Genomic DNA, 26,615 nt, shown 5'->3' with positions numbered 1-26,615 from the left:
TTTTTTTCACTTTTTTATGTTAAGAAGACTGGTGAGTGCTCTCTTTATCCTACAATAAATAAATATACATATTACATACACACGAACACAGCGGATAAAATAAATATTTAACACATCAACATTTTTTTCAGTAAATATATTTGTAATGGGGATATTGTAATGGAATGTTCACCAAATTTCAGCAACAACCCAAGCAATCCACACATGCAAAGAAATCAAACCATAGATTATCCATAATTTAAGTTGTGTGCAGGGCCTGCCCAAGCTTAAGGTGTCATTAGTTAGTATGCTTGGGTGTGGTTCTGTCTCTTTAAGCCAGTGAGCCAGCACCTAAACCTATTGTAAAAGCATAATATAATTTAAATCTATGTGATACCTAGAGCCAAATACTCATATTTTTGAAAGTCAGCGTAGGGACTGACCAGAATGGGAAGACAGTGATGTGGTTGGTCAGATTGACAAACTATTGTAATACTTTGGAACAAACTGTTAGGATTTGCGGTTAGCAAATCATCTTGGTGGCAATTCCTAGTCATAGTGGTTACTGGGATACTGCATCATGTCCTATCCTTGTTCTGGCTTTTTGCAGGAAACTGGAAATCCTGTCTTGTCTGTATCAATTCATAACCTGTCATTCAGGTCTGTCTGTGTTTGTGTTGTTTCATGTGTTCACTAATTAACTAGCCATCTCTCTGCAGAGCAGGTACACACATGCCTTTTAATTAGGAATCACTCTCCAGGAATGGTCTCTGATTCGATCCTGCATCTCATAAGTATACACCCAGCCCTGATCTCATTGCCGGTTATGCTATCAGTACCAGTGTATGTTTGCTGTGTTCAGTTCCTAAGTGCTTGCCCTGCAGTATTATACCACAGTCCTTTCTGTCTACATTCATCTAGTTACCTGCAGTGTTTCCACCTCACTGTCTCCATTATGTGTTACTGCAGCATCTGAATCCACCTGTCTGCTGTTTAGGAACCTGCTTAGACCATCTCAGCTGCTTGTGTCAACCGGGCGACACAGGCCGCATTACAGAGTGTCTGAGTTCTCTCGCTCTGGCTGCAGAGTCAGGTTGTTCCTGTTCTCCTGTTCACTGAACTCCCACACGGCTTCCTAGCCGCATCTATAAGCCCTCGAGCTCAGCAATCTCCATACGGCTTCCTAGCCGCTCCAAGTAGCTTCCGTGCTACCACCAATCTCCAAATGGCTTCCTAGCCGCATCTAGCAGCTCTTGTGCTGCCAACGTTCACCATACGGATTCCCAGGCGCTCCAAGAAGCTTCCGTGCTACCACCAATCACCACACGGCATCCTAGCCACATCCAGCAGCTCCCGTGCTGCCAACATTCCTCATTTGGTTTCTTAGCCGCTCCAAGCAGCTCCCTCCCTTGCTCATATTTATTCAAATGCTTCAGAACTCATTGGATGGCGCTTCACAGTATGATGGACAATGACCTGAAGCATACTGCAAAAGCAACCAAAGAGTTTTGTAAGGCTAATAAGTGGAATGTTATGCAATGGCCAAGTCAATTACCTGACCTGAATCCGATTGAGCATGCATTTCACTTGATGAAGACAAAACTGAAGGAAAAATGCCCCAAGAACAAGCAGGAACTGAAGACATTTGGAGTAGAGGCCTGGCAGAGCATCACCAGGGATGAAACCCAGCAGTTCCAGACTTCAGGCTGTAATTGCCTGCAAAGGATTTGGAACAAAGTATTAAAAAGTGAAAGTTAGATTTAGGATTGTTTAGTTTGTCCCAATACTTTTGGCCCCTTAAAAAGTTGGAGGCACATATAGAAACCGTTGTAATTCCTGCACCGTTCACCTGATTTGGATGTAATTACCCTCAAATTAAATCTGAAAGTCTGCAGTTAAAGCACGTCTTGTTTGTTTCATTTCAAAGCCATTGTGGTGGTGAATAGAGGCCAAAATAGGAAAATTCTGTCAATGTCCCAATATTTATGCACGTGACTGTGTATATATATATATATATATATATATATATATATTCCACGGAGTCGGTTGGCACACACGAATAAAGATGTTCAACTGTCTGGGGTGCTTCCCAAATGTTCCATCCAAGGTAACATCAAGATATATCCACAGTGATAAATAAGGTGCACTCACCAGGGGCTTTTTTCAAAGAGATATTTAAAGGCTTATTTATTCCTTACTGCATAGTACAAGTCGTTACAAGTCGACATTTCGGTTACCGAGGGTAACCTTCTTGAGGACAGACTCCCCAAACCACCAAGAAAGACCCATGTTACAGTGTGTTAAGCCTCCCTATATACCCCCATGGATAACTGCTAGCCACACCCCCAGCCAAGTGGGTTGAAACTAATCTTTATCACAATACATAATAACAAGTCAACCTACCTATTGGTTAACTTTAAAGAGGCATCTCAGCGCTATCGTGGCTACATAGCAATTGGTGGTTGTTAGTTCCATATTAGATCTATATAGCAAGTTCTTTAAGTTATGGCCACGGTGTACACTCAATAAAGGTGGAGTCGTCCCCACTATGACCATAGTGTTATCAGTGGCCAGTGCCTCCTGATTGAACGTTGTACTGTGCGTAGCCTGGTATCACATTTGACACCAAGGCTCATTCTATCGCTCTTTGTCAATCGATCATTGGTAACATTGTGACCTCCAAAGATCTTCCTTGCCCTGGTGAGGAAATTATCAACAACTCAGCTCTTGTATCCAACTGAAGTTCAGCCAGATCTATCTCAGAGTTGTTTCTTAGAACACATAAGAATTGGGATGTCGGCAATTTACTCTTTAAGGCATCTGGGTGATTACTCATAGGGGCCAAAAGTGTATTCCTGTCTGTTACTTTTCGAAACAGAGTGTGTGCCAACTGGTTGTTTTTCTTAAAGACCAACACGTCAAGGAAATTCATCCGATCCTGATCGGCTGATGCTGTAAAGTGTATTGGGCTTTGTAGGCCATTAAGGGTCTCAACCATCAGAAAAAGGAGTCCTTATCACCACGCCAAATGACAAAAATGTTGTCAATAAAGCGTTTAAAGTATACAATTTTGTCTTCAAAATGAGGTATAATATGTTCATTCTCATAGCGATGTATGAAGATGTTCGCATATGAGGGGGCCATATTGGACCTCATAGCAGTCCCCGACAGTTGCATAAAAAAACTCATCAGCATATAAGAAGTGGTTATTCTCAAGTACCATCTGAAGTAGAGAGATCAGCAACTCCACAGGAGGACCTGAATGTTGTCCTCGAGAAGATTTTTCGTACCGCCTCAATCCCCTCAGAGTGAGGTATTACAGTATAAAGACTACATACATCTAATGTTGCCAGTAAGCAATCATCAGAAATAAATGTAAGTGTCTTAATCCCATGTAAAAAGTCCCCTGTGTCTTTAATGTAACTGCTGATTGATCTTACACAATCCTGCAGGTAAAAGTCTACCAGTTGAGCCAATGGTTGCAGGACCGACCCTCGGGCGGAAATAATCGGATGCCCGGGGGGGGGTCCACTAAGGATTTATGGACCTTAGGGAGAGTGTATAGGACAGGGCAAACAGGATGATCAACCGTCAAAAATTTATATAAAATTTCAACCCATCCATTCGACAGAGCCAAACTAAGTAGGTTGTCAACTCTATTTTTGATATTCAACATGGGGTTATGTGTCACTTTCATATATGTTAGTTGATCATTGAGTTGTCTCCGTACCTTCAAATCATTGGCAACCGTGTCTTGAAGAACCACTGCTCCCCCCTAATCTGCCATACGAATGACTATTAAATTATTCTCACGGAGTGCAGTAAGTGCCTCACTTTCATCTGGGCTAAGGTTATCAAATCTGCCTGTCCTACCATCCTGGTTCCAACAAACATCTTCATTGACCATCCGTAAGAATGTTTTCAGAGTAGGGTTTGTCGATGGTGGGTCAAATCTCCCTGGTTTCCTAAAAATGTCACCAGTTTGTTCTAGTGATCCATGCTTATCTTAAAAAAATTCCCGAAGTCTGAGCTTCCTACCCATTTTACAGTGGTCTGAAAAGCTTGAAAAAGGCTACAGTGTAGCCGAAACGTGTTGCTGCTCTCTTCATTCAGGCATCCTTGGGACTTCATTCTCTGGCTCCAATGGTGTCATTCACATCAAGCCCTTTATTGTTTTTTTTGCTGCCGGGATCTCCCACTACTGAGACTGAGATCGACCCCCCACAGAGTGTACACATGTGTTCCCAGTCCGGGAGTTACTCTTTGCCGGCATCACACGGCCCTCTCACAGAGGCACGAGCAGGACGCTGCATTAGTGGTCTCCAGCCGCCCCGTCTATATATACAGGACGGGGATCAGTCTCCTTCCCGGAGAAGCCACTTAGCTGCTACTAGCACTGGGCCTGCTGGGTACTGTCCATTGGCTTCCAGCCGCCTCATACTCCATACAGAGACAGAGATCAGTCTCTGTCCCAGAGCTACCATCAGCCACTGCAGATTGCCGTGTATTTATGCCATCTCCTGCCTATCGGCCTTCCTGCCGCCTCGTCAATTTATACGAGGATGGGGATTAGTCTGCTGCCCTTGAGCTGCTACACACTGCTGGACTAGTGCCGTCACTATCTGCCCACCAGTAAGAAAGAATTGCTGCTGTGGTGCCGATAGTAAGAGAGCACTTGGAACAGGCTCAACAGGCACAGCAGGGGGTATACGACCGTAATGCTCGCTTACGCAACTTTACTCCTGGGGACAGAGTGTTGGTTCCCACAGTAGAAAGTAAACTTTTGGCTAAATGGCAGGGACCCTTTGAAATCTTAGAAAAAGTGGGGCAGGTCAATTATAAAGTTTACCAGCCGGGGAAAAGAAAGCCAGAACATATATACCATGTAAATCTTATAAAACCATGGAAGGATAGAGCAGCACTGTCAGCCATCCGAGCCCCTCCAGTAAACCCAGGGCCCATGGTACCCATAGAGACAGTGGCAAAAACCCTGTCAGCCAGTCAACAGCAGGAAGTTAAGGAATTTCTGATCAGAAATAGGGTGCTGTTTTCTGACCTACCAGGGAAAACCACGATCATCAAACATGACATAATCACTGACCCAGGGGTTAAGGTTAACTTAAAGCCCTATAGGTTACCAGAAGCCCAAAGAGAATCAGTGTCGAAGGAAATTAAAAAAAAATTAGAGTTGGGTGTAATTGAAGAATCGCATAGTGAGTGGTCAAGTCCCATTGTGCTCATTCCAAAACCCGACGGGAGTGTGCAATTCTGCAATGACTTCCGGGAATTGAACAGTGTGTCAAAGTTTGATGCCTACCCTATGCCTAGGGTGGACGAACTAATTGAAAGGCTGGGGACAGCCAGATATTTAACTACTCTTGACTTAACCAAAGGGTATTGGTAAGTGCCATTAACTGAGAACGGCAAAGAACAGACAGCTTTTTCTTCACCAGAGGGGTTGTTTCAATACAAAATGTTGCCCTTTGGGCTACATGGGTCACCTGCTAACTTTCAAAGAATGATGGCTAGGATACTAAGGCCCCATAGATAGTATGCTGCTGCTTATCTGCATGATGTGGTCATTCATAGTTCTGATTGGCAGTCTTACTTGCCCAGAGTACAAGCAGTGTTGGACTCCATCTATAAGGCAGGTTTGACAGCCAACCCAAAAAAGTGTTGTCTGGGGATGGAAGAAGTAAAATATCTTGGGTACACCATTGGCAGAGGTTTGATAAAGCCACAGCTCAATAAGATTGAGGCAATCCAAAACTGGCCACGACCACTGAATAAGAAGCAGGTGAGAGCCTTCTTAGGGATCACTAGGTATTATAGGAGGTTTCTACCCAATTTTGCCACCATTGCAGTCCCACTGACTGACCTTACCAAAGGCAAACAGAAAGTCATGGTGGAATGAGGTCCTGAAGCAGAGAAGGCTTTCCAGGAGTTAAAAATAGTGTTATGTACCCAACCTGTTCTGATGACCCCTGATTTTGACAGAGAGTTTGTTGTACAAACCGATGCATCAGATGTAGGCATTGGAGCGGTCCGGTCCCAAAGCAAAGAGGGTGAAGAACACCCAATTTTCTTCTTAAACCGGAAATTAAATGTACATGAAAGAAACTATGCTACGGTCGAGAAAGAAGCATTGGCCATAAAGTGGGTGTTAGAGACTCTCAGGTACTACTTGGTGGGAAGAAAGTTCAGGTTGATCACTGACCATGCCCCTCTGAAGTGGATGTCAGAAAACAAGGACAGTAATGCGAGAATAACGAGATGGTTCTTGGCATTACAAACCCTTACATTTACGGTAGAACACAGGCCAGGAAGCCAGCTGGCCAATGCAGATGCTTTCTCACATGTCCATTGTTTGGGGGCTGCTGTTGTTCCGCCCCACAGGTCGAAACAAAGGGGGGAATATGTGAAAGAAGCACTGGTAAAGTGGTCAATGGCAGGTACATTTGTCCTAGGTTTTTGGCCTTTGTGTTTTAAAAAAAACCCCAGGAGAAGTCTGTTTTGTAAGCAGACCAGAGTATCAGCTTTTGGAAAATCCGGTTTGGGTCCTGGGGGTGTGGATGCGAGGAGAGGTATGGCTCCATCCACAGGCCACTCCAGGTTTTGGGCCTTTCAGCCTGGTAGCAGGCTCATTAGAGCTTACAGCTAGAACTGGCTGATATAAGCTGTGTTCAGTTGTAGCTGAGAGTCTCACACCTGGGGAAGTAGGCATGCAGGCTAGCTTGTCCAGAGACACTGTTATGACAACCCTGTAAGTACTGTGCACGTGCTGTTGTTGACGGCGTGGGCAGTAGACCCAACCGTCCTGGTAGTGAGGGTACCTACTGTTTATTTGATGCCCATACAGGCTAGGAATTTGGTTTACGATTTGTTATATTCATTTGGCACAATAAAGACTGGTGCTGACCAGTTTGTACGAAAACCCCAGACTTGTGTCCAGTTTCTATGGCTGCTGTGTGTGTAAAGAGGGAGTCCATCTACCACAGGAGAGGGACCCCTATCCCGACTGTCACAATATATACTGTATATTATACACACGCAGAAGTCACATTCCCAAACTCTCATTATGGTATGCAAATATTCCAAAATAAGGAATATTCAAATATACAAAATACCCCTGGTCCCAAGCATTTTGGATATGGGGGCCCCAACCTGTATCGATGGAGTCCAAGCCAGCAGTGATACATTGTGTCTGAGCTTTAACAACTGCATTTATTCAGCCACAGGTTTGCACTGTATATAGTCTAAACTATATCTCATGTGTGATGATCTATTTGTTTTAATATTATTGAACTGCAGTTCATTCATTCATATGTTTATTAAATGTATGTGTTATATTAATATTTTACAGTTCTGTATGTATGTATGTATATGGTGTTCACTCTAGGTCTGACGGCAGGCATTTCGCCGAACCTAGAGCAAGGGCGCTTCTGCGTGCGCAAAAAAGGGGATGTGGCCAATGAAAAAGGGGTGTGTCTTTATGACGCGTCCCCCTTTTCGTCACTCTTGGGGGCGTGCCTGGTCACTGTAAATGGATGCCGGGCGCATGTGCCCGGCGTCCATTCACCGGCGGTGACTGCTGCTCTGTTGTTTTCCACACCCGCGGGACACTGCAGCCCGCGGGTGGAAGACAGAACCCGCAGGCTGTTTCATTGGGGCACCACGCTGGAGGGCAGGGTGCTTTCTGCCCTTTAGAAATAGGGCAGGGTGCGGAGCCCCGCTGGATCACCCTAGCGGGAACATTGTATATATATATATATATATATATATATATATACATATAGCAACAAAAGGGTGAACAATAGGATTCAAAGCTGTTTAATATATAAAATGTATCTATAAGTTCTATTTAAAATAAGAACATATTCAGGATAAATCACATTCGTATTGAGTCACAGTAACTCAAAAAATCACATCGATACAGTCAAACAAAATAGGTGTCTAAAAGATACAAAAATGTAGTGTAAGTGTAAATAGATGTCAATTGTTGCAAATACCTAGTGATCTTATATATAATTTGATAGGTTTCTAAAGATTTCTTTCATATATTGAGACAAATGACTTATTTCATATATTGGAATAAAAGGAAAAAGATCAAAAAGATTAAATCCATGTGTCGGTATTGTTCTTAAATGCTCTAATGGTTGTATCTGCGCACCGATGTGCAAAAACGTTCACAATAAATGCAGTTTATTAAATGCTTAACCAGTAAAGAGTCATTGGAATAGGATCAACCGTTCCCAGACACAAGTAGCGCCAATCACTTATAACGGCATTCTATGTTCAGTTGTTCAATGGTGTTTTATTGTACAGTGTCCGCTAACCTGCTCAGCATGTCTCCCGGCTCGCTCCAGCTCTATATGGAGGGCAGTGTCCGGATTGCTGCTCCGACAGTGAATAGTAGACATGTGGAGGAAATCCGCCCCTCCGGTTTTGGAGTGGGAACTCCAATCACTAGCCACCAGGCAGATGACCGTGGGAATAGTCAAACCAATCAGCTCTTTATCGTTCCACTTCGTCTGGATTGTAAGTGGTACTGATTAACCAACAAAACTCTGGATTATCCCTTAGTCATGGATCTCCATATAATGATATAGAAATAAGGTATTCCTGCCCCAGTAGAGTTTACAATCTATATTCTCTATAACATGTACACACACACACCAGGGTTAATTTTGTTGGGAACCAATTAACCTACCAGTATATTTTTGGAGTGTGGGAGGAAACCAGTGTACCCGGAAGAAACCCACACAAGCACAAGGAAAATATACAAACTCCGCACAGTTAGGGCCATGGTGGGAATCGAACCCAAGACCTCAGTGCTGTGAGGCAATAATGCTAACCATTACACCGTCTGTGCTGCCCTAGTTTCTCCATTTGGGTATATGATTGCGGTCCCCTCCTCCCTCCATCTCTCTCCCTTCCCCCTCTCTCCCTCCGTGTCCCAACGTCCCTCTCTCTCTCTCTACATATATATATATATATATATATATATTTCTCTCTCTATGTATATATATCTGTCTATATAGCTATTGTATCTATATACTGTATATCTATATGTATATCCCCCTACCCAAAATCCTACATCTCTACTAGACCTTAGGCCTTATTCAGAAGTACTATCCTCCTACCTCTCTGATTGATCCTTCTCTGTCTCCTCTCATGGCTTATCTCCCCCCCCACATCCTCTCACAGTAGGTGTTCCCCAAGGTTCTGTTCTTGGACCACTCCTTTTCTCCCTCTGTACATCCTCTCTAGGTGAACTCATCAGCTCTTTTGACCTCCATTATCATGTCTATGCTGATTACACTCAGATCTATCTTTCCTCCCCTGACATCTCTCCCTCTCTCCTCACTCGTATCTCCAACTGTCTTTCTGCTATATCTTCCTGGATGTCCCAGCAATTTCTTAAACTTAATATGTCTAAGATCATATTCCCACCCTCCCACATAACCTCACCTCCCACTATTTCTTTATCAAATGATGGCACAACTATCTCCTCTAGCCCCAATGTGCGCTGTCTTGGAGTTATCCTGGACTCATCCCTCTCCTTCAAACCACATATCCAGAACCTCTCACAGTAGTGTCATTTCCATCTTAAAAATATTTCCAGGATCAGACCCTTTCTCACCCAGGATGCTACTAAGACCTTTATACACTCACTGGTCATCTCCAGATTGGATTACTGTAACCTCCTCCTATCTGGCCTCCCCAAATCCCATCTCTCTCCTCTCCAGTCTATCCTTAATGCTGCTGCACGGCTCATCTTCCTCTCCAAACGCTCTACATCTGCCTCCCCTCTCTTACAAGCACTCAACTGGCTCCGCTTCCCCTTCAGAACCCAATTCAAGGTTCTCACACTCGCTTACAAAGCCCTCACACAGTCCTCTCCCATTTACATCTCTGACCTCATCTCCCTTCACTATCCTGTCTGCCCTCTTCGTTCAACAAATGCACACCGCCTCTCATGCCAACTGATTACTTCCGCCCACTCCCGCCTCCAAGAATTTGCCCGTGCTGCTCCCCACCTCTGGAACTCTCTCCCTCTCCCCATCAGACTTTCCACCTCTCTGCAATCCTTCAAACGGGCTCTCAAGACCCACTACTTCATCAATGCTTTCCAGCTCTCATCCTAACTTGCTACTACATGCTCCTTCCTCCCTGTCTTCCCCATCTGTATCATGCCCGGCTGTCTGCCCCTCCCCTTGAGAATGTAAGCTCTTGCGAGCAGGGCCCTCTACCATCTTGTGTTTCTCCTTACTTTATGTTCATCTACTTCTTACAACATGCTTTGTTGCTTAATTGGGTGTTATGGCCACCTATGTATATTATCCATGTCCTTGTCCTTCATTGTATTGTATTTTACTGTAAGTCACTTTTTGGTTATGTACCTTGTAAGGCGCTGCGGAACACTTGTGGCGCCATATAAATAAACGATAATAATAATAAGTACACTGCTGAACGCAGATTCCTGATGGTTGACAATCTGCGCAGGCGCTGGACCCATACTGCGCATGTGCAGTACGGGTCCTGTGAGTTCACATGCAGAGCAACAGCAGACTGTTAGTGATTGACAGTCTGCTGCCGTTTAAGGGCCTCTTTGTTGTATCTGCGGCGGCCGGCTTGCGTGACCCCATAGGTCACTCAGCCGGCCAATGTTATCGCAGATTATACGATGATGCGTCCTTGGACGCAGCTCGGATAAGTAATGCATGCAGGTGCAATGACACCTCCTGCTGAATTACCATAATTGCAAGGACAGTATTGCAAAGCTGCTTGTGTGGAGCTTTGCAATTCCGTCCTGTGTTGAATTAGGCCCCATGTCCGCTATGCTGCCAGCAGATGCGGCGCCACCATTAGGCAGCTTTAGGCAACTGCCTAGGGGCACCAGCCACTGGAGGGTGCCACTCGCTTTCCTTATATTTGGGCCACCTGGACAGTTGCCGCTGGGGCAGCACTGTGCCCCACTTCCCACAGTGGCTTAACACAGCCCCCATGCACCGGGCTGCCCCCTGCAAGGCTATATTAACAATAGAGTGGGCCGTGGGTGGAGCTGTGGCTCACACGCAGGACTGAGAGTAATAGGGCCGGTGGCGGCACGGCCACTGCTCTGGCAAATGGTTTACAGAAGGGGGTTGAGGTGATCCAGAGGCGGCTGGAACAGCATTCGGTCTCCGCGGAAACCCACGCCAAGGGGGTGCAGACTATGTGGCGCCTACCATCTGTCAGTCCGCCTCCCCCTCCTTCTCCTGTGGCAGGAACTGAGAAGGTGAAGGGATGATTAGGAACCACCATACGGAGCAGTCAGCCAGCCCATGACAGCAGACTAGATAGAGAAGGTAAGGAGTGGGGCTGGGTGGCACAGGAGGGAGATAGGGCAGGATGTTGATGGGGGGAGGGAACACAAGGCAGGATGATAGTGGAGTGGTACAGGACAGGATGATTATAGTGGAGGGGCAATGGGCACGATGATGATAGTGGAGGGGTACAGGGCAGGATGATGATAATGGATGGCACTGGAGGAAGACAAGGCAGGATGATGATGACGAAGGGACACAGCTCAGGATGATAGTCGAGGGCACAGTGCAGGATGATGGTAATGGTGGAAGACGGTGCAGGATGATGATGGTGGAGTGTCTGCTGTGCCGGCAGCAGGCGCAGGCTGGGTTCGGGAAGCAGGGACAGGGAGGCATGTGACTCCCGGGCCAGACCTCTTTAGAAGGCGTTTAGGACTGCTGATGGGGGGGGGGGGGTAGGCTGAAGTTTTGCAGAGAAACCTAGCACCGGCCCTGGCTGGTTTGATTCCCAGCAGTGTTGCGAACATGAAGTAGTATGGTGCAACCTTGCCGGTCAGTGGAGAGACCAGAGACATACAGATGTGTCCTCTTGCATTCTTGTCGCTTGCATGTCAAAAGTGCAGGCGCATCGCGTCATGCGACTTGCCGCAGCTGCATGCGCCACGGTACACCATGCTATGCTGTGTTCGCACCATGCAAACCTATGGATCGTGAGTGCAAACGCAGCGCGCATACCCATTAGCGGGCACACGATTCGCACCATACGTGGCGCGATTTGCCGCACAAGAAGCAAAGATGCAAGTGGACATATCTGTAATAGTCGCTCTGTGAGGCCGTGCCAATTTTATTGATGGGGCCCCCACAATTTAGTTGCCCCGGGCCAAGCCTTAATCCGGCCCTGCTGATAATAATTCAAGTGTGGCATGGATGCATTGTGTATTGCACCTACAATATTGTGTTAAACTTATTGCATTATTAGCTGTTGCATGACTTCCTGAATTGGAGGTATTGGAAGTCACTGCTTGCATTTGGGTGGAGTCTGATGTTGTAGTCGCTATATGTGTGTGTGGTCATGTCTGTACTGTATATAGGGCAAGCCATATGGAGCAAAGTTTGATATGTATATTTGTTTTTCATCCTTGAATTTTTGTTTTTTGTTTTATTCCTGCAGAATATTTGCACTGGTGTATGTGCACAGAGAGGGCTCATTCCTATTATGTGTGAGTAGGGTCCTGCGAGATGTTCTCACAGCGAATTTGCGTTGCATGAAGGTCTCTGTAGTCCTAGAGCAAGGTTCAGTGCACTATAGCGATAAGCTCCTAAAGCTGGGCACATATTTAACAATGTGAACCCAGCCGACCAATCGTGCGACGGGACTTGGCGGGGGTCCAGGCATCGGCAAGTGCATACACACTTGCCGATGTTGGGAACGACATGCTGCATTCGGCCGCATGGCCCTCGCTGATGATGTCACCTGTCGGACCTGCATGCAGGTCTGATGGGCAATGCCGCTGACGATGCGTTGGAGTGCGCATAGTCAGTGACATTGAAGGTACACACTAGACGATGTGCCGATATGTTGTATAAGCCGGCCGGATTGGACGGCATATCGTCTATTGTGTACCACAGCATAAGTCTACGCCAAACTGCAACTTCCGCAAAGACGCGGGTAATGGTCCTCCCGGTCCTGGCTTCAAAAACTGTATGTACAGCGACGCACTTTTGGCTGCATGGAAGCATGATTTTGGCTGTGCGGTAGTGTTGTGCCTGAAAGTGAGGAGGCAGGGAGAGAGCAGTGATGTCTGCATAACTCAGGCTTACTGATCTGTCATCAGGTAGGTGGTGTGGTGGGTTACTCCAGCTGACCCTGAGGGGGCGACATTCCATAATTTAGGGGCACCAAAATGAAATTATATCTTGGCCCTCCCAAACCTAAAAACGTGGGTGGCGCCCCTGCACTTTGGTATTTTTTTTTTGACTGAGGTGTAGAATTTGCATACAGATGTTATAAATTGCAGCACATAATGGTGAAGGAAAAATGCATGTCTAAAACTCCTTCCATCTGTATCTCCATGTTGTGTGGCACTAACTGAATGCTGTCATTCAATTGTCCCTCCTATTAGACCATAAACCTTGTGGCTGTTCTTACACTCACTCTATGTGTGTATGAACAGGATAGAAAGCTGTGATTAGCGAATGGACAGCAGGTTACTAAGTAAGGGAGGATCATCACTATCTAGGATTTATCTTCTATTTATAATAATTCTCTGCAGATGTTTCTTCTCCTAGCCTAAGCACAGCTATAAGTATTTGAAAACCTAAATATGAAAAAATTTAATTCAAATTGTGATCAAAGAAAATTTATCAAGCAAGTATCAAACTATGGGAGCTGAGGTCACATCTCACTTATCCTGACTCACTCATCAGTTACAAAGTCACTATTCATGCCCTTTGTGGAACTCTCATTCTTCTATTCCTGTATAATGATATTTACGATCTTCTAGTCATGCTGTAAATTTGCTAAAGGTCGTTTTTGATTTAGAACCTAAACCAACCAAAATCGACAGACACTGACTTCATCTTGACGTAAAAATATATATTTACTAATAATTGGGTTTCAGCTTCAATTGAAACCCGACAGAGATGGTAGTAATTCTTTTGCTACTCTAAATGCATTCAGTTTTGATCTTTTAGTTCAAAATCTGTCTCTCTTTCTCTAAATATAGATCTCTAAATATCCAAAAAAGGGGTGGGGGGACAAGGACAAGCGCCGAATAGTGTAGTAATTTTAATGTATTAAGAGGAATGTGCTCAATATACAGTATATGCGTACCATTAGTACGCTTGTTAGTTAAGCGTATCAGTTAAGTCTTTCGTGGAACTTCACGCTGGAAAACACCTTAATTCCAAACCATACCCTCTTTCCTCCCCAGAACTCAGAATGACATGATCAGCAACATTTATCAAAGAAAAAAGTGCCTCTATAGTACCAGGTGTGATTAACAATTATATTTATTCACACAAAATACACAAAGTAACACATAATAAAAAGGTGCTTATCTTAGTCCATAGGTAGTCAATTCCAGCGGAGGGGGGTCTTGAGTTTGTTTGTTGTGGTCCGTTTTCACAGAGTTTTCAGTACAGTTCTCGTACGGGTCCAATAGGCAGTAGATGATGGTGAGGGTAAAGGTGCCTACACTTTTCGCCTCAAAAAGGCTTCCTCAGGGGTCATAGAGCTAATATCCAGGGAGGCCTAATATATACATCCATCCTAATGAGCTGAATGTTTTTGGCACTCATGTTTAAAGAGGGGTAGAAACCTCGGGGATATAATTGTAAAATCTGATATCACAGACCTAGTCAATAGATCGCTTAACATCCAGAAAAGGAGTGGAGGTTGTCATAAATGTACAGGCTGCATTACATGCAGCCATATGATTACAGGAACCTCCTTCTCACATCCACACACTGGGTGCAGATATGATATCAGATACTCATTATCAAGTACCTATGTGATCTATCTTATTAAATGCCCGTGCGGATTCTGTTATATGGGTAAGACCATCCAAGCTTTTAAAGAAAGGATGGCTCTACATAGGTCTGTTATCCGCATGGCCATGTGTAAAATATCGGAACAACCAGTGGCTAGACACTTCTCTGAACAAAAACATAACATGGCTAACCTGAGACATATGGTAATAGACCACATATCTGATAATCCACGGGGGGTGATAGACACAAAGCACTTCTGCAATAAGAAACTAAATGGATCTATCTACTAGACACAGTTAAACCAAAAGGTTTGAATGATCATTTAACCTTCTCAGCGTGTATTAGTAGAATTTTCTCTAATATTATAATTTGTCAAGTATATATTATATGTAAGATACAATTGTGCACAACGTAGATCTGTGTTCTAGTATTTTCTACTTGCAAACAATGTTAATAACAGGATATATGTACATATATTCTGATATATGGGTTATCTTTAATACAGTGGTTCACTCAAACATACATGTACTATGGTATGCAATGAGAATATTAGAGACTAAGATGTGATTGTAAAGGGACTATAAACTGTAGATTTTTAACAGTTGTATATTTTTTAGATATATATTTCATCATATGTATCATGAGTGTTAGCGCTAGCTGCAAGGGCCATTACTATATGCACTATAATTGTATTGTTAGCCATATGGGCTATTTTTGCATTACACTAGTGGTGTTGGAGCGTTTGGTTGCCGTGACTCCTGTGACGTCATCGGTTACGGCCGTGTGCCTTGCGGGAGCCGGAAGCTGAGCCAGCGGACGCCAGTCTCCCCGGGGGACTTAGCAGGTATATAAGGTAAGCACAAGTTTTGTATATTCATGTCCTGATGACGAGTTTATCAATAAACTCGAAACATTGACCTCTATATGAGTGACTGCTTTATTATACTTGAATGAAGACCAGAGAGTGACACCATATTGATCCTTTTATGTGTTTACTGGGTGAGCACCACGGCCATTACAACACAAGTATGGGAGTGCCTACAAAGTGGATTTATATATGACGGTGACATGTGTTTTTGTACACATTGAATGAGTATTTTTTCAGACTCCAAGTGCCGCTGATTTGTCCCATATATATATATATATATATATATATATATATAAAAATATATATATATATATATATATACATACACACACTGTATATATAAAAATTCACTGTTCATTAGTCACTATATATTATAACAATTTATATACATATATATATATATATATATATATATATATATATATATATACAGTTCAAGAGGTCCGGCACTCCACCAAAAAACTATACATATCCTGCAGGGGTGCCCACACAAAAAGGATTGAATATGCAGCTAAGGTGCAGCACTCCCTTATGGTTTTTCTTAAGGGAGTGCTGCACCTTAGCTGCATATATATGTATATATATATATATATATATATAAAATATATGTATAAATTTATAAGAAAAATATATAAAAATTATGTATAAAATTCATATATGTATATGGAAAGATTAAAAAATGTTCAATTGTAGATAAACGTGTACATAATACCACCTCAGCAAAAATATAAAACCTCTCTACTAAAAATACCACTTATTAAAATATGATATAAACGTATGATATAAGCAAGCATAACTGATATTTTTACAGGAAAGGTGCTATTTCGTATCCTTCGTTATGGCCCCATGGATTTAGTGTATTGATTTCATAAATCCAGTACATTTCTCTTTGTGAAAAATTGGTATTGTGTGATTCCGCAAGCCCCAGGGAGCTTCCTGCTCTGAAAGAGCAGGAAACACCCCACTGACATCACTGATGATGTCAGTGCGGCCGCCCACAAAACGGTAGGCTTTCGTTAAGGAACGCCTCCATTTTGGAAACCACCCCTCCGGCCCGCCTACAAAACGAGGCGAGCTGTCGATCAACATCGACAGCCGCCCCTTTTGTAGAGAGATCCGGAGCGAGAGAGTTTCTCTCTCGCTCCAGGGGCTTGCGCACGTGCACATCGATGCTTGCGACCGGGTCTGAATGAGACCCTAAGCTTGCACAGATCATAGTATCGATTGTTGGTCTGATGTTCTAAAGTGGTGTAAAGTCAGATTTTCTGGCAGTATTTTGTCTGTTTTGCCTTCAGTAAATATGTGGCTTTGGTCGGTTTGCAAACTTGATTGGGAATCGACTAAAAATACAAAATCGACCTTTGGTAACTTTACTTCATAGTGTCTCCAGTTAATGTTTCTCCCTTTCTCACAATATGTTAATCCAGTGACCGTCAAGTGTCCTCTGCCCATGTGTGCCATTGAAAACTCATTCAAAGTTTAAAATAATTAATGTCCCTGTTATTCTACCTTAATTATGTACAGTATGATGACATTCATTTCTCAGTTTAGAATAAACTAAAGTGAGTTAAATAAATGAAACCAAATTTTAAAAGACAATGTGCCAGTTTGCCCCTGAGTGATCACTTATATCATGTGCTCTGAACTCTGTTCTTGTGCCGACATACATATGTCTCCATACATCAATAGTGCTATGGTATACAAAGGTGTAGCGTTCTCCTCTTACATTGGTAGTACAATATAATCTCCCAAACTACTGTATATGGGAATAAGGATTTACACAACCAATACCCCACTCCAAAGATAACCAAAACTAAAAGTTTCTGTCTTATCACCTTATTCCATGCTCCACGTCCATGAAGAGGAATTGCTAGGTGGTTGTGGCCATAGACTACATGCACACTGATCTCCTTCCTCGCTGCTTCATTATAGAAGACAAACTGACAAAAAAGTACATCCAGGATTTCTAACACCTTAAAAATTTCCATTCACCACAACATGTTGTAATGTGTACCCAGATTCCTGAAAACTTTCCCACCTTAAAATTGATCATTCAGCCTCTGGTGTTTATCTACATAATAAGCGAGAAAGTGTGTGTGTCTGTCTTTTTGTCCTTTATGCACGGCCAGAGTTTTGTATCTCTAGCTTCACCAAATTTGGCATGTTGGTTTAGTTTGACCAGGATTCGGTTTTCCCTAGGTTTGAACTTTGTCAGGGTCACACAATCTAAATAAAACAGGGTCATTCTTAAATTAAACAGGTTCTGGGGGGGCTAGCTTAATATATACACACAGTCACACTCTCATCTCTTCCAAAGTGTTGGGATACATCACTTTTCCAACAGCCGCATACATGAAATACAGAGTTCGTCATCTATCTGTATTTGCATGGTAAACATTGACATTAAAGAGCGTGCATTATTAGCATTTCAAGCACTGTCTCATCTTACAGTAGCCAGCCCCGCAGTCTTAGCAGAGTGCCTGGCAGGCTCATGAGCAGATCATCACTCAATACATTCAAACTGTGACAGACATCATAATCAATCCACAAATTTTGATATGGCAAAGCTCAGCATACAGAGATTACACACAGCAGTGTAGATTGACAACAGCCACACAGTGCCACTGCCAGGGCCGCAATCAGGGGGGGACTGCCGGGACTGGAGTCCCGGGTCCGGACAATGGCAGAGCGGGAGGGGGCCCGCGCCCGCTCCTACCCCGATGCACAGCCAGCAATACGTCCCCACCCTTCCCATGGGCCGATTCCCCTCTTCAAAAGTTTAATCCATTACCGCAATGGGGGCAGAGTCAATGCTCTAAGCCACGCCTCATACACCCGCGAATCGCGCCGTTACCAGAGGGGCCAGAACCTAATGATGCAAGGATCATGGCCCAGCCCCATTACCATCCTGCTGTTGCATCAGTGAGTAATAAGTACTGTATCATATGTATGTGTTTTAGCATATGTATGTATGTGTTAGTGTGTATGTACTGTATGTGTTAGACTGTATATAGTGTTCCCGCTAGGCTGTTTTAGCGGGGCGCGGCGCCCTGCCCTCCTTCTGGAGGGCAAAAAGCACCCTGCCCTCCAGGAGGAGGGCAAAAAGCGCCCTGCCCTAACAGCCTGCGGGAGCCGTTCTCACCCGCGGGGACGCAGTGTCCCACGGGTGGACAAACATGCGGTGACCCGGTCACCGCCGGGGAATAGACGCCGGGCGCATGCGCCCGGCGTCTATTCTCCCTTTCTGCAGCGCTTTGGGGGCTGCCCGGCATGTCCGTAAGTGCCGGGCACGCCCCCAAGTATGACGAAAAGGGGGACGCGTCTTATAGACACGCCCCCCTTTTCGTAACCACGCCCCTTTTCGGACGCCCTCTCTAGCTCCGGCGCCCTGCCTGCCGCCGGAGCTAGAGGGAACACTAGTATATATGTGTGTGTATGTAAGTGTGTATATGTTAGTGTGTATATATGTTAATGTGTATATATGTGTATGTATGTTAGCGTATATATGTGTTAGTGTGAATATATGTATGTATGTGTTAGTATGTATATATGTGTTAGTGTATATATGTGTATGTATGTTAGTGTGTATATATGTGTTAGTGTGTATACTGTATGTGTTAGTGTGTATATGTGTGCCATAATATGTACATATTTGCTATATACTGCATACATTATATATATATATATATGTTTAATAAACACACTTAGATATGTGTGTGTATATACATACATATATATATATATATATGTATATACATATATATATATATATTTTTTTTTATTAGAACCCCTCATTCCCTCCTCAGAAAATCTTGCGTTTGCCTCTGACATGACATCACGCAACGCCGCTGGAGGTCAGAGGAGCTGCGGTGTGTTAGGAGCAGAGCCAGCCACACCTGGAGAAGCCAGAAGGAAAGAGCATTCTTTAAGACGATAAGGTAAGTCTTGACTCATGAGACTTAGTGGTAGCAGGGGAAGGGGGAGCCCTGCCTATTTTGTATGTCCCGGGCCCCACAATTTCTAATGGCAGCTCTGTTCACTGCAGACGAGCCCCCTTTTGTCTAGGAACAGGACTCCTGGCATTCGCTCCCTGATGGCAGCCCTGCTAGACATGGTCTTCAATGTTGGTCTGCAGAGTGATTTCAGGGGGTGATTCAGCTGCAGACACAGTGACAGGGATCACGCAGATTCACGATCATCGGTAACCTGTGTATGCTGCTGCAGTGTGGGTCTGCGATCCCGCATGCAGTCTGGCAGCAGTCTGTCAGTGATCAACACTCTTCTGACGTTTCTGGGCGGGAAGAGAACGGCAACCAGGATCTCCGTCAGCTGACGTAGATTTCCTAGCCTCTTTTACTCATCTGCAGCGGCCTGCTTGGTGACCCCATGGTCACTTCTGCCAACCGAAGGAATCGCAGATGGTCCGATGCTGCGACCTTGGTGTCACACCTCCTGCTGCATTACCATATTATAGCTATCGCAGCTGCTAACATATTAGCAGCTACAATAGCATATTCGTCCATAGCAGAATCACCCCCTCTGTTCTTCTGTGATTTCTGACACTCAAGTGATTTTGGAAGCTATACTGTTTTCTGTTCTGTAAGCCAGTCTGCTCCTGATATACCCCATTCCAAAAGGTATGAAAATATGCCTGCCTGCATTGTTATTTACTCCTAATTTGCATAGTCATCCAGTTTATAGGCAAGGCCAATGTAAAAAAATGGCTGTAATGCCTGGTATCCCAGCTACTGTAGTATGAAAAATTGGGGAACCTCAACGGGTAGATATTGTGCAGTAATACAGATATCAAATCGTTCCATGAAGCATTCTAGAGTACACTGAGAGGAGGAAATGCCTTTATGGTCTTAGAGACTGTGCCCACATACTTCACTGGTGTGAAAGCGGAAACCCAAGAATGAGCAAATGGCCCAAATTCACTGTATGACATTTTTCATGGATTAAGGGATTTTATCAGGAAATTAGTAGAAGAGCAAACTGAATTATAGAGAAGATTCAGCGATTCTCATTCCCAGCAACAAATATTTGATCAAAAGGCAGGACACTGCTTGTTAGTTACTTTGAGAGTTGTCAGCAGATGAGAGGATGTGTGTGCCATGCACTGCCATAACCAGGCACATCACACATTACATTGGAGCAAGTGAAGTTATTTGGTGTGTAGAGCAGATCCCTCAGCAGAGAAGGAATGAAAACATTACTGCAGCCACATGGGCATACAGGTAATTAACACTTAAAGCAGCTCTTACCTCTTTGGTGTGGCTGTGGAATGACACAGACATGTCCAGTAGCAGCTTCCTCTGCTCCACTCTCCGTACAAAGTCCTGGATCCGGACCTCCAGGTGTCTGGCAGCCTTGTAAATCTCCTCCGGGTCGCACTCCCCAGTCTGAGCCAGCTGCTCCGCAGCCTCCAGCAACTTGTCTGCATTGGTGTATGTGTTCTGTCGGAGAGAAGGTGATCAGACTAAACAAGAAATGTACTAAAAAGACATATTGAAAATCATATATATATATATATATATATATATATATATATATATATATACATACATACACACACACACTCCACATCGTGCAGCACTCCAGGCTTGTAAATAGACGACACACACAGCAGCATATCGTGTGGCAACGTTTCAGTGCCCTATTTGTGTGGCACTTTTGTCAGGACACGAAAGTGCCATACATATAAGGCACTGAAACGTTGCCACACAATATGCTGCTGTATGTGTCGGTTATTTACAAGCCTGGAGTGCACCACGTGGAGTTTGCTTGAATATTCTGTGCGGGCACCCGGCGAAGAATCTATGTAAAAGGGAGAGCTGGGACACCTTGGATGTCATAATATATATATATATATATATATATATCGAAAAATCTATGAACTCGGCGCCAGTACCTATAACTGTGAGTTAATCACTATTGTGATTTAAAATATTTGTGAACCTCAATGCAAGCAATCCCAAAACGAGGTTAATCTACATGGGTGTCAGCTCCATGTCAATCGTCTGTAGTATTGGTGAGAATATTACCTTATGAATAGAGAAGGAGGTTGATTGACTGTGGGCGACAAACTTGCTATTAAAAAGGAAAGTGCTAAGTGTAAAATGATTAGAATATTTAAAAAATTGCATCAAAATAATAACCAATACATAATGAAAAGTGCTAGTGCAAGAAAAGGTAATTTAGCAGCATAGACCAATGAAGTGATGGGCGATTGCCAACATAGTTTAAAAAATACAGATTTTAATCTAACCAAAGTAAAAACAAGTACATATAAATCACTGTGGTTCCTAAATGAGGAAGGACCACCAAAATTACAATAAAAGATAAAATGTAGGTAAATAGTTCGTTATCAAGGTTGGATAAAAGACGTATATCTTATCTGAGTATCATGTAAGAGAGTCTGCATTTAGATCTCATGGGCAAGCGATTGTTTCCCAACGTGTTTCGTCTGCTGACTACATCCCTAAGAAAAAGTCAGCAGACGAAACGCATTGGGAAACAATCGCCCATCACTTCATTGGTCTATGCTGCTAAATTACCTTTTCTTGCACTAGCACTTTTCATTATGTATTTGTTATTATTTTAATGCAATTTTTTAAATATTCTAATCATTTTGCACTTAGCACTTTCCTTTTTAATAGCAAGATTGCTGCACACAGTCAATCAACCTTCTCTCTCTCTCTCTCTCTCTCTCTATATATATATAGAACAGATAGTCTAGGCACCTTGCGCTTCCTGGTATATTTTACTGAGAGAGTCAAATAGTGTTCAAAAGGTGTTCCAATATGTCCATTAAAAAAGTGAACACCACACTTCTCCATATATAAGAGATGGCTGCTTTTCCTTCAGAATGCTGGTTTGAGCAAAACAGCTAGGTAGATCTGAAAAGGTAGGAGAGGAGGGAAAGGCGCCTAATAGTGTAGTATATTTAGTGAACGTATGGTGAACATACAACAAATAACTATTATATGCGTACCAGATATTTTCTTGGTAGTAATAAGTTGTTATTTTCCAATGAAGTGATCCAGTGTTACCACAGAGTAAGCAAAAAAAAAAAAAAGGTTTTAAATGAAGTGTGCGGAGTATCTACATATAGCTAACCAATATAGATATTGACCTCTTCCTAGAGGTTCAGTTAATATAGAAAACCAAACCGCAAGGAAGAATAATAATATAAATATTTAATGGGGACAGCAGGGTATAATCTACACAACAACAAAAATTAGCAATAGGAAAAAATGGAGATAAAGGGGGAACAGGAATGCAAAATATTAAAATATGCTAAAAAATATTTTAAAAAAATTCCATAAGACTTAGCCGAGTATAAAACTCTGGTAAAGTGCTAGTGTAAACACTTAGTATGGCAGTCCGTTTAGTCCATATATTGGAGGGTGGAGGAGGTCCCAACACGTTTCATCTATTTCAGACTTCTTCAAGGGGAGCAGGAGATGTGAGACAAGGCTCCAACATAACCCATATTTATATGGGTGTAAAGCATATTACATTAATTGGATGATTTGGCTCCATGTGACCCGCAACCGGAAGTGTTTATCCAGAGGTTCCATTTATATGTAGTTCAATCTATTGTCTCAGCAAAGATGGCTGAGTACACATAATGCAGACTTCTTTAGGTTCTTAACCGCCGTATCTATGGTTAGGCCGGAGACAGATCCCGCTATGGCCCACTCGTGGAACGCATTTCCGGATGTGACATCATCGGCCTCGTCACGCCAGAAGTCACGTGCATGATGAAGCGCACATGAACCGCAGATGCAAGGCGGACATTTCCTGGTTAGCAGCGTATCTCCTTAGAGACGGTTACCAGGGACGCTTATTGCAGGGAACACCGGCTCTTGATAGCGGGTGCAGTAGTTTAGCTGAAATTTACAGTTTGTTAAATATACTTTACTCAGTCCATACAGAATTATTAGTCCATGGTGCATATATAAGAGGAAATAAATAAAGGTGATAGTCATGTAGAAGAGACACTTTTGGCACATAGATATTAACATCGAAAATAGTATATAAACATATTTATATATGAAGAGGTATCCCCCAGCGGAGGAAGGGAGGGATATTAAATGCAATTTTTGGTTGACAAAAATTGTCTGAAAATATCTTGTACATATTCTACTGCTGCTGCCTCTATGTTTGTTATCTCTATGGCTTCTTGGTATCTGCTTAGTGTCAGTTAAAAATGCATATACTTAGAGGAAATACATGAAAAGTAAATATCTAAACCCTTAGAATACTTTTAACATGATATAGAAAATTCAAAACATAAGAATACCCCTAAAATTCGCATCTTAGCGGTATATTGCTCTTCTTTATTGTCTCCATTCTATACTATGCTTTTTGTTTCCCATGAGAAAAACCAGTAGTTTCCTTTGCATATCCGATTACTCTTGGATATACCTGCTGCTCCTGGTATTCTTCGGTGGCCTTCCATCCCAGCACTAACCAGGCCCAACACTGTATAGCTTCCAAGATCAGACGGGATTGGGCACTTTCAGTGTGGTATGGCCGTAGGTATCTTAATAGTATATCTTGCATCTCGGAACAACTTTGACTCTTCATAGAAATGGGGCAATCTCATAGCTCTCATTTAAACCGTGTGGAGACAATGTATTGAGCTCGTATATCCAGTACATTTCCCTTTGAGACAATTTCCTGGCTAGATCACCTCTCCGGGGACCTGGGGTAACATGTTCAATAGCTCTAAAGGTCATATTGTCTACTGAAGAATTGTGGTTTGTTAGAAAATGTCTGGAGACTGAGTGGGTAGTAAGCTTGTTCTTAATATATTTAATGTGTTCCTGTATTCGGAGTTTTAGTGGTCGTTTGGTTTTCCCTACATATTTAAGTCCGCAGGGACATTCTATAACATAAATCACGGAAGTGGTGTTGCAGTTTATGAATTGTTTCATACTATACTCCTTTGAATTATTAAAGTTACAGAAGAGTTTTCTGTTTGGATGAAGATATTTGCATACAATACAATGGCCACATTTATAGGCACCCACACATTTTGTTGGATTTTTTACTAATTGTTTTTCTGATAATAGACTTGGTGCAAGAATTTCTTTAAGATTTCTAGATTTTTTAAAGATAATTTGAGGTAAAGCTGGTAATATTTCGTCTAGTAACGGGTCCATTTTCAATATATTCCAATGTTTTTTGATCGTATTCCTAATTCTTTTCTCCTCACAGTTATATTGTATAATGAATGCCATTTGGCCTTTCTGTGCATCTTTCTGTTTTTTTGTGGCTAGTATTTTCCAGGATCGCTTCTCTTGTTAAATGTTCACATCTGCAAACAGCTTCACTGATGATTTTTTCAGGATATTCACGATCTGTAAATCTATCTGCATATATACATGTTTGTTCCTTGCAAAGAAGATCTGTACTGCAGTTTCGTTTGATTCTATAAAAATGTGAGAATGGAATGTTGTATTTCCAGCTTTTTACATGCCCGCTCTTATAATGTAGATAACTATTAGTATCGAAGGGTTTGATGAAGTTCTTAGTTATCACTGTTTCGCCATCAGTAGATAAAACCAAGTCTAAAAATTCTATGTGATGGCGGTTCACATTGGAAGTAAATTTCAGATTAAAATTGTTAAGATTGATAAAATCCGTAAATTTATAAAACTCCTCTATAGTCCCATCCCAGATTTTTTTTGCCCATAAAAAAGATTATTTCCACTGGATACTTCTTAAAGATTTCAATACACTGGATATATCCTTTAGGTAAGATGGAAGTAGTTGTACCTTATCTTTAAGAAAGATATCTACATATTCAGAGCAGTGGGCAGTCAAGGAGTCTATGCCCGCTACAATAGGTCTACCTGGAGGGTCCTTTAATTGTTTATGTATTTTGGGAAGATGGTAAAAAATCGGGATGACAGGATTATTGTTCAGCAAATACTGGTATTCATCTTTAGTGAGTAGCTCTAACTGGAGCCCTTTAAGTAAGAGTTTCCTGAGATCTTCAACATAGATTTCTGTAGGATCCTTGGGTTGTGGCTTGTAGGAGTTGGTCACTAAGTAATCTATTGGCTTCTTTTACATAATCTCCTCTATCTTGTATCACTAGACCTCTTCCTTTATCTGCTGGTTTGAAGACTAGGGTGCATTTTCTTTGAGAATTTTGAGGGCATGTTTCTCAGAGTTAGTGAGATTATTCCGAATAGTGCCAGTACCTTGTGTATATAAGAGATCTTTTTTCACCATTTCATATAAGATGTTTATATGGTTACTTTTAGATTCTAGTCGATAAAATTTTGAAGTATTTTTCAATGAGGATTTCGACGTTGTAGCATAATTAGTCATAATGGCGTTACTGTTTTTAGCGAAATGTTTCTTCAGTGTTAGTTTCCTAACAAATTTGGCTAACCAGGAAATGTCCGCCTAGCATCTGCGGTTCACGTGTGCTTCATCATACACATGACTACCGGCGTGACGAGACAGATGATGACGTCACATCCGGAAATGCGTTCCACGAGCGGGCCATAGCGGGATCTGTCTCCGGCCTAACCATAGATACGGCGGTTAAGAACCTAAATAGGTCTGCATTATAGGTACTCAGCCATCTTTGCTGAGATAATAGATTGAACTACATATAAACGGAACCTCCGGATAAACACTTCCGGTTGCGGGTCACAAGGAGCCAAATCATCCAATTAATCTAATTATCTTTACACCCATATAAATATGGTTTATGTTAGAGTCTTGTCTCACATCTCCTGCTCCCCTTGAAGAAGTCTGAAATAGATGAAACGCGTTGGGACCTCCTCCACCCTCCAATACATGGACTAAAAGGACTGCCATAGTAAGTGTTTGCACTAGCACTTTACCGGACTTTTATACTCGGCTAAGTCTTATGGAATTTTTTAACAATATTTTTTAGCATATTTTAATATTTTGCATTCCTGTTTCCCCTTTATCTC

At 42.7% G+C, this 26,615-nt stretch overlaps 1 protein-coding gene and 1 pseudogene across 3 annotated transcripts in view; both read right to left on the bottom strand.

Moving 5' to 3' along the window:
* The window catches only part of KALRN (kalirin RhoGEF kinase), a 1,228,991-nt gene that overhangs the window by 711,174 nt on the left and 491,202 nt on the right, over positions 1 to 26,615 (bottom strand). For all 3 annotated transcript variants that reach the window (XM_088460751.1, XM_088460749.1, XM_088460750.1), the window contains exon 11: positions 20,913 to 21,104. In XM_088460751.1, coding sequence (XP_088316877.1) covers positions 20,913 to 21,104 — 192 coding nt within the window. The remainder of the gene's footprint in view (positions 1 to 20,912; positions 21,105 to 26,615) is intronic.
* LOC148454594 (5S ribosomal RNA) lies at positions 24,079 to 24,197 on the bottom strand (annotated as a pseudogene).

This window comes from Taudactylus pleione, unplaced genomic scaffold (assembly GCF_031769625.1).
Source record: "Taudactylus pleione unplaced genomic scaffold, aTauple2 ptg000977l, whole genome shotgun sequence".
Classification (NCBI taxonomy): Eukaryota; Metazoa; Chordata; class Amphibia; order Anura; family Myobatrachidae; genus Taudactylus; species Taudactylus pleione.
This window is presented reverse-complemented; position numbering and strand designations above follow the sequence as displayed.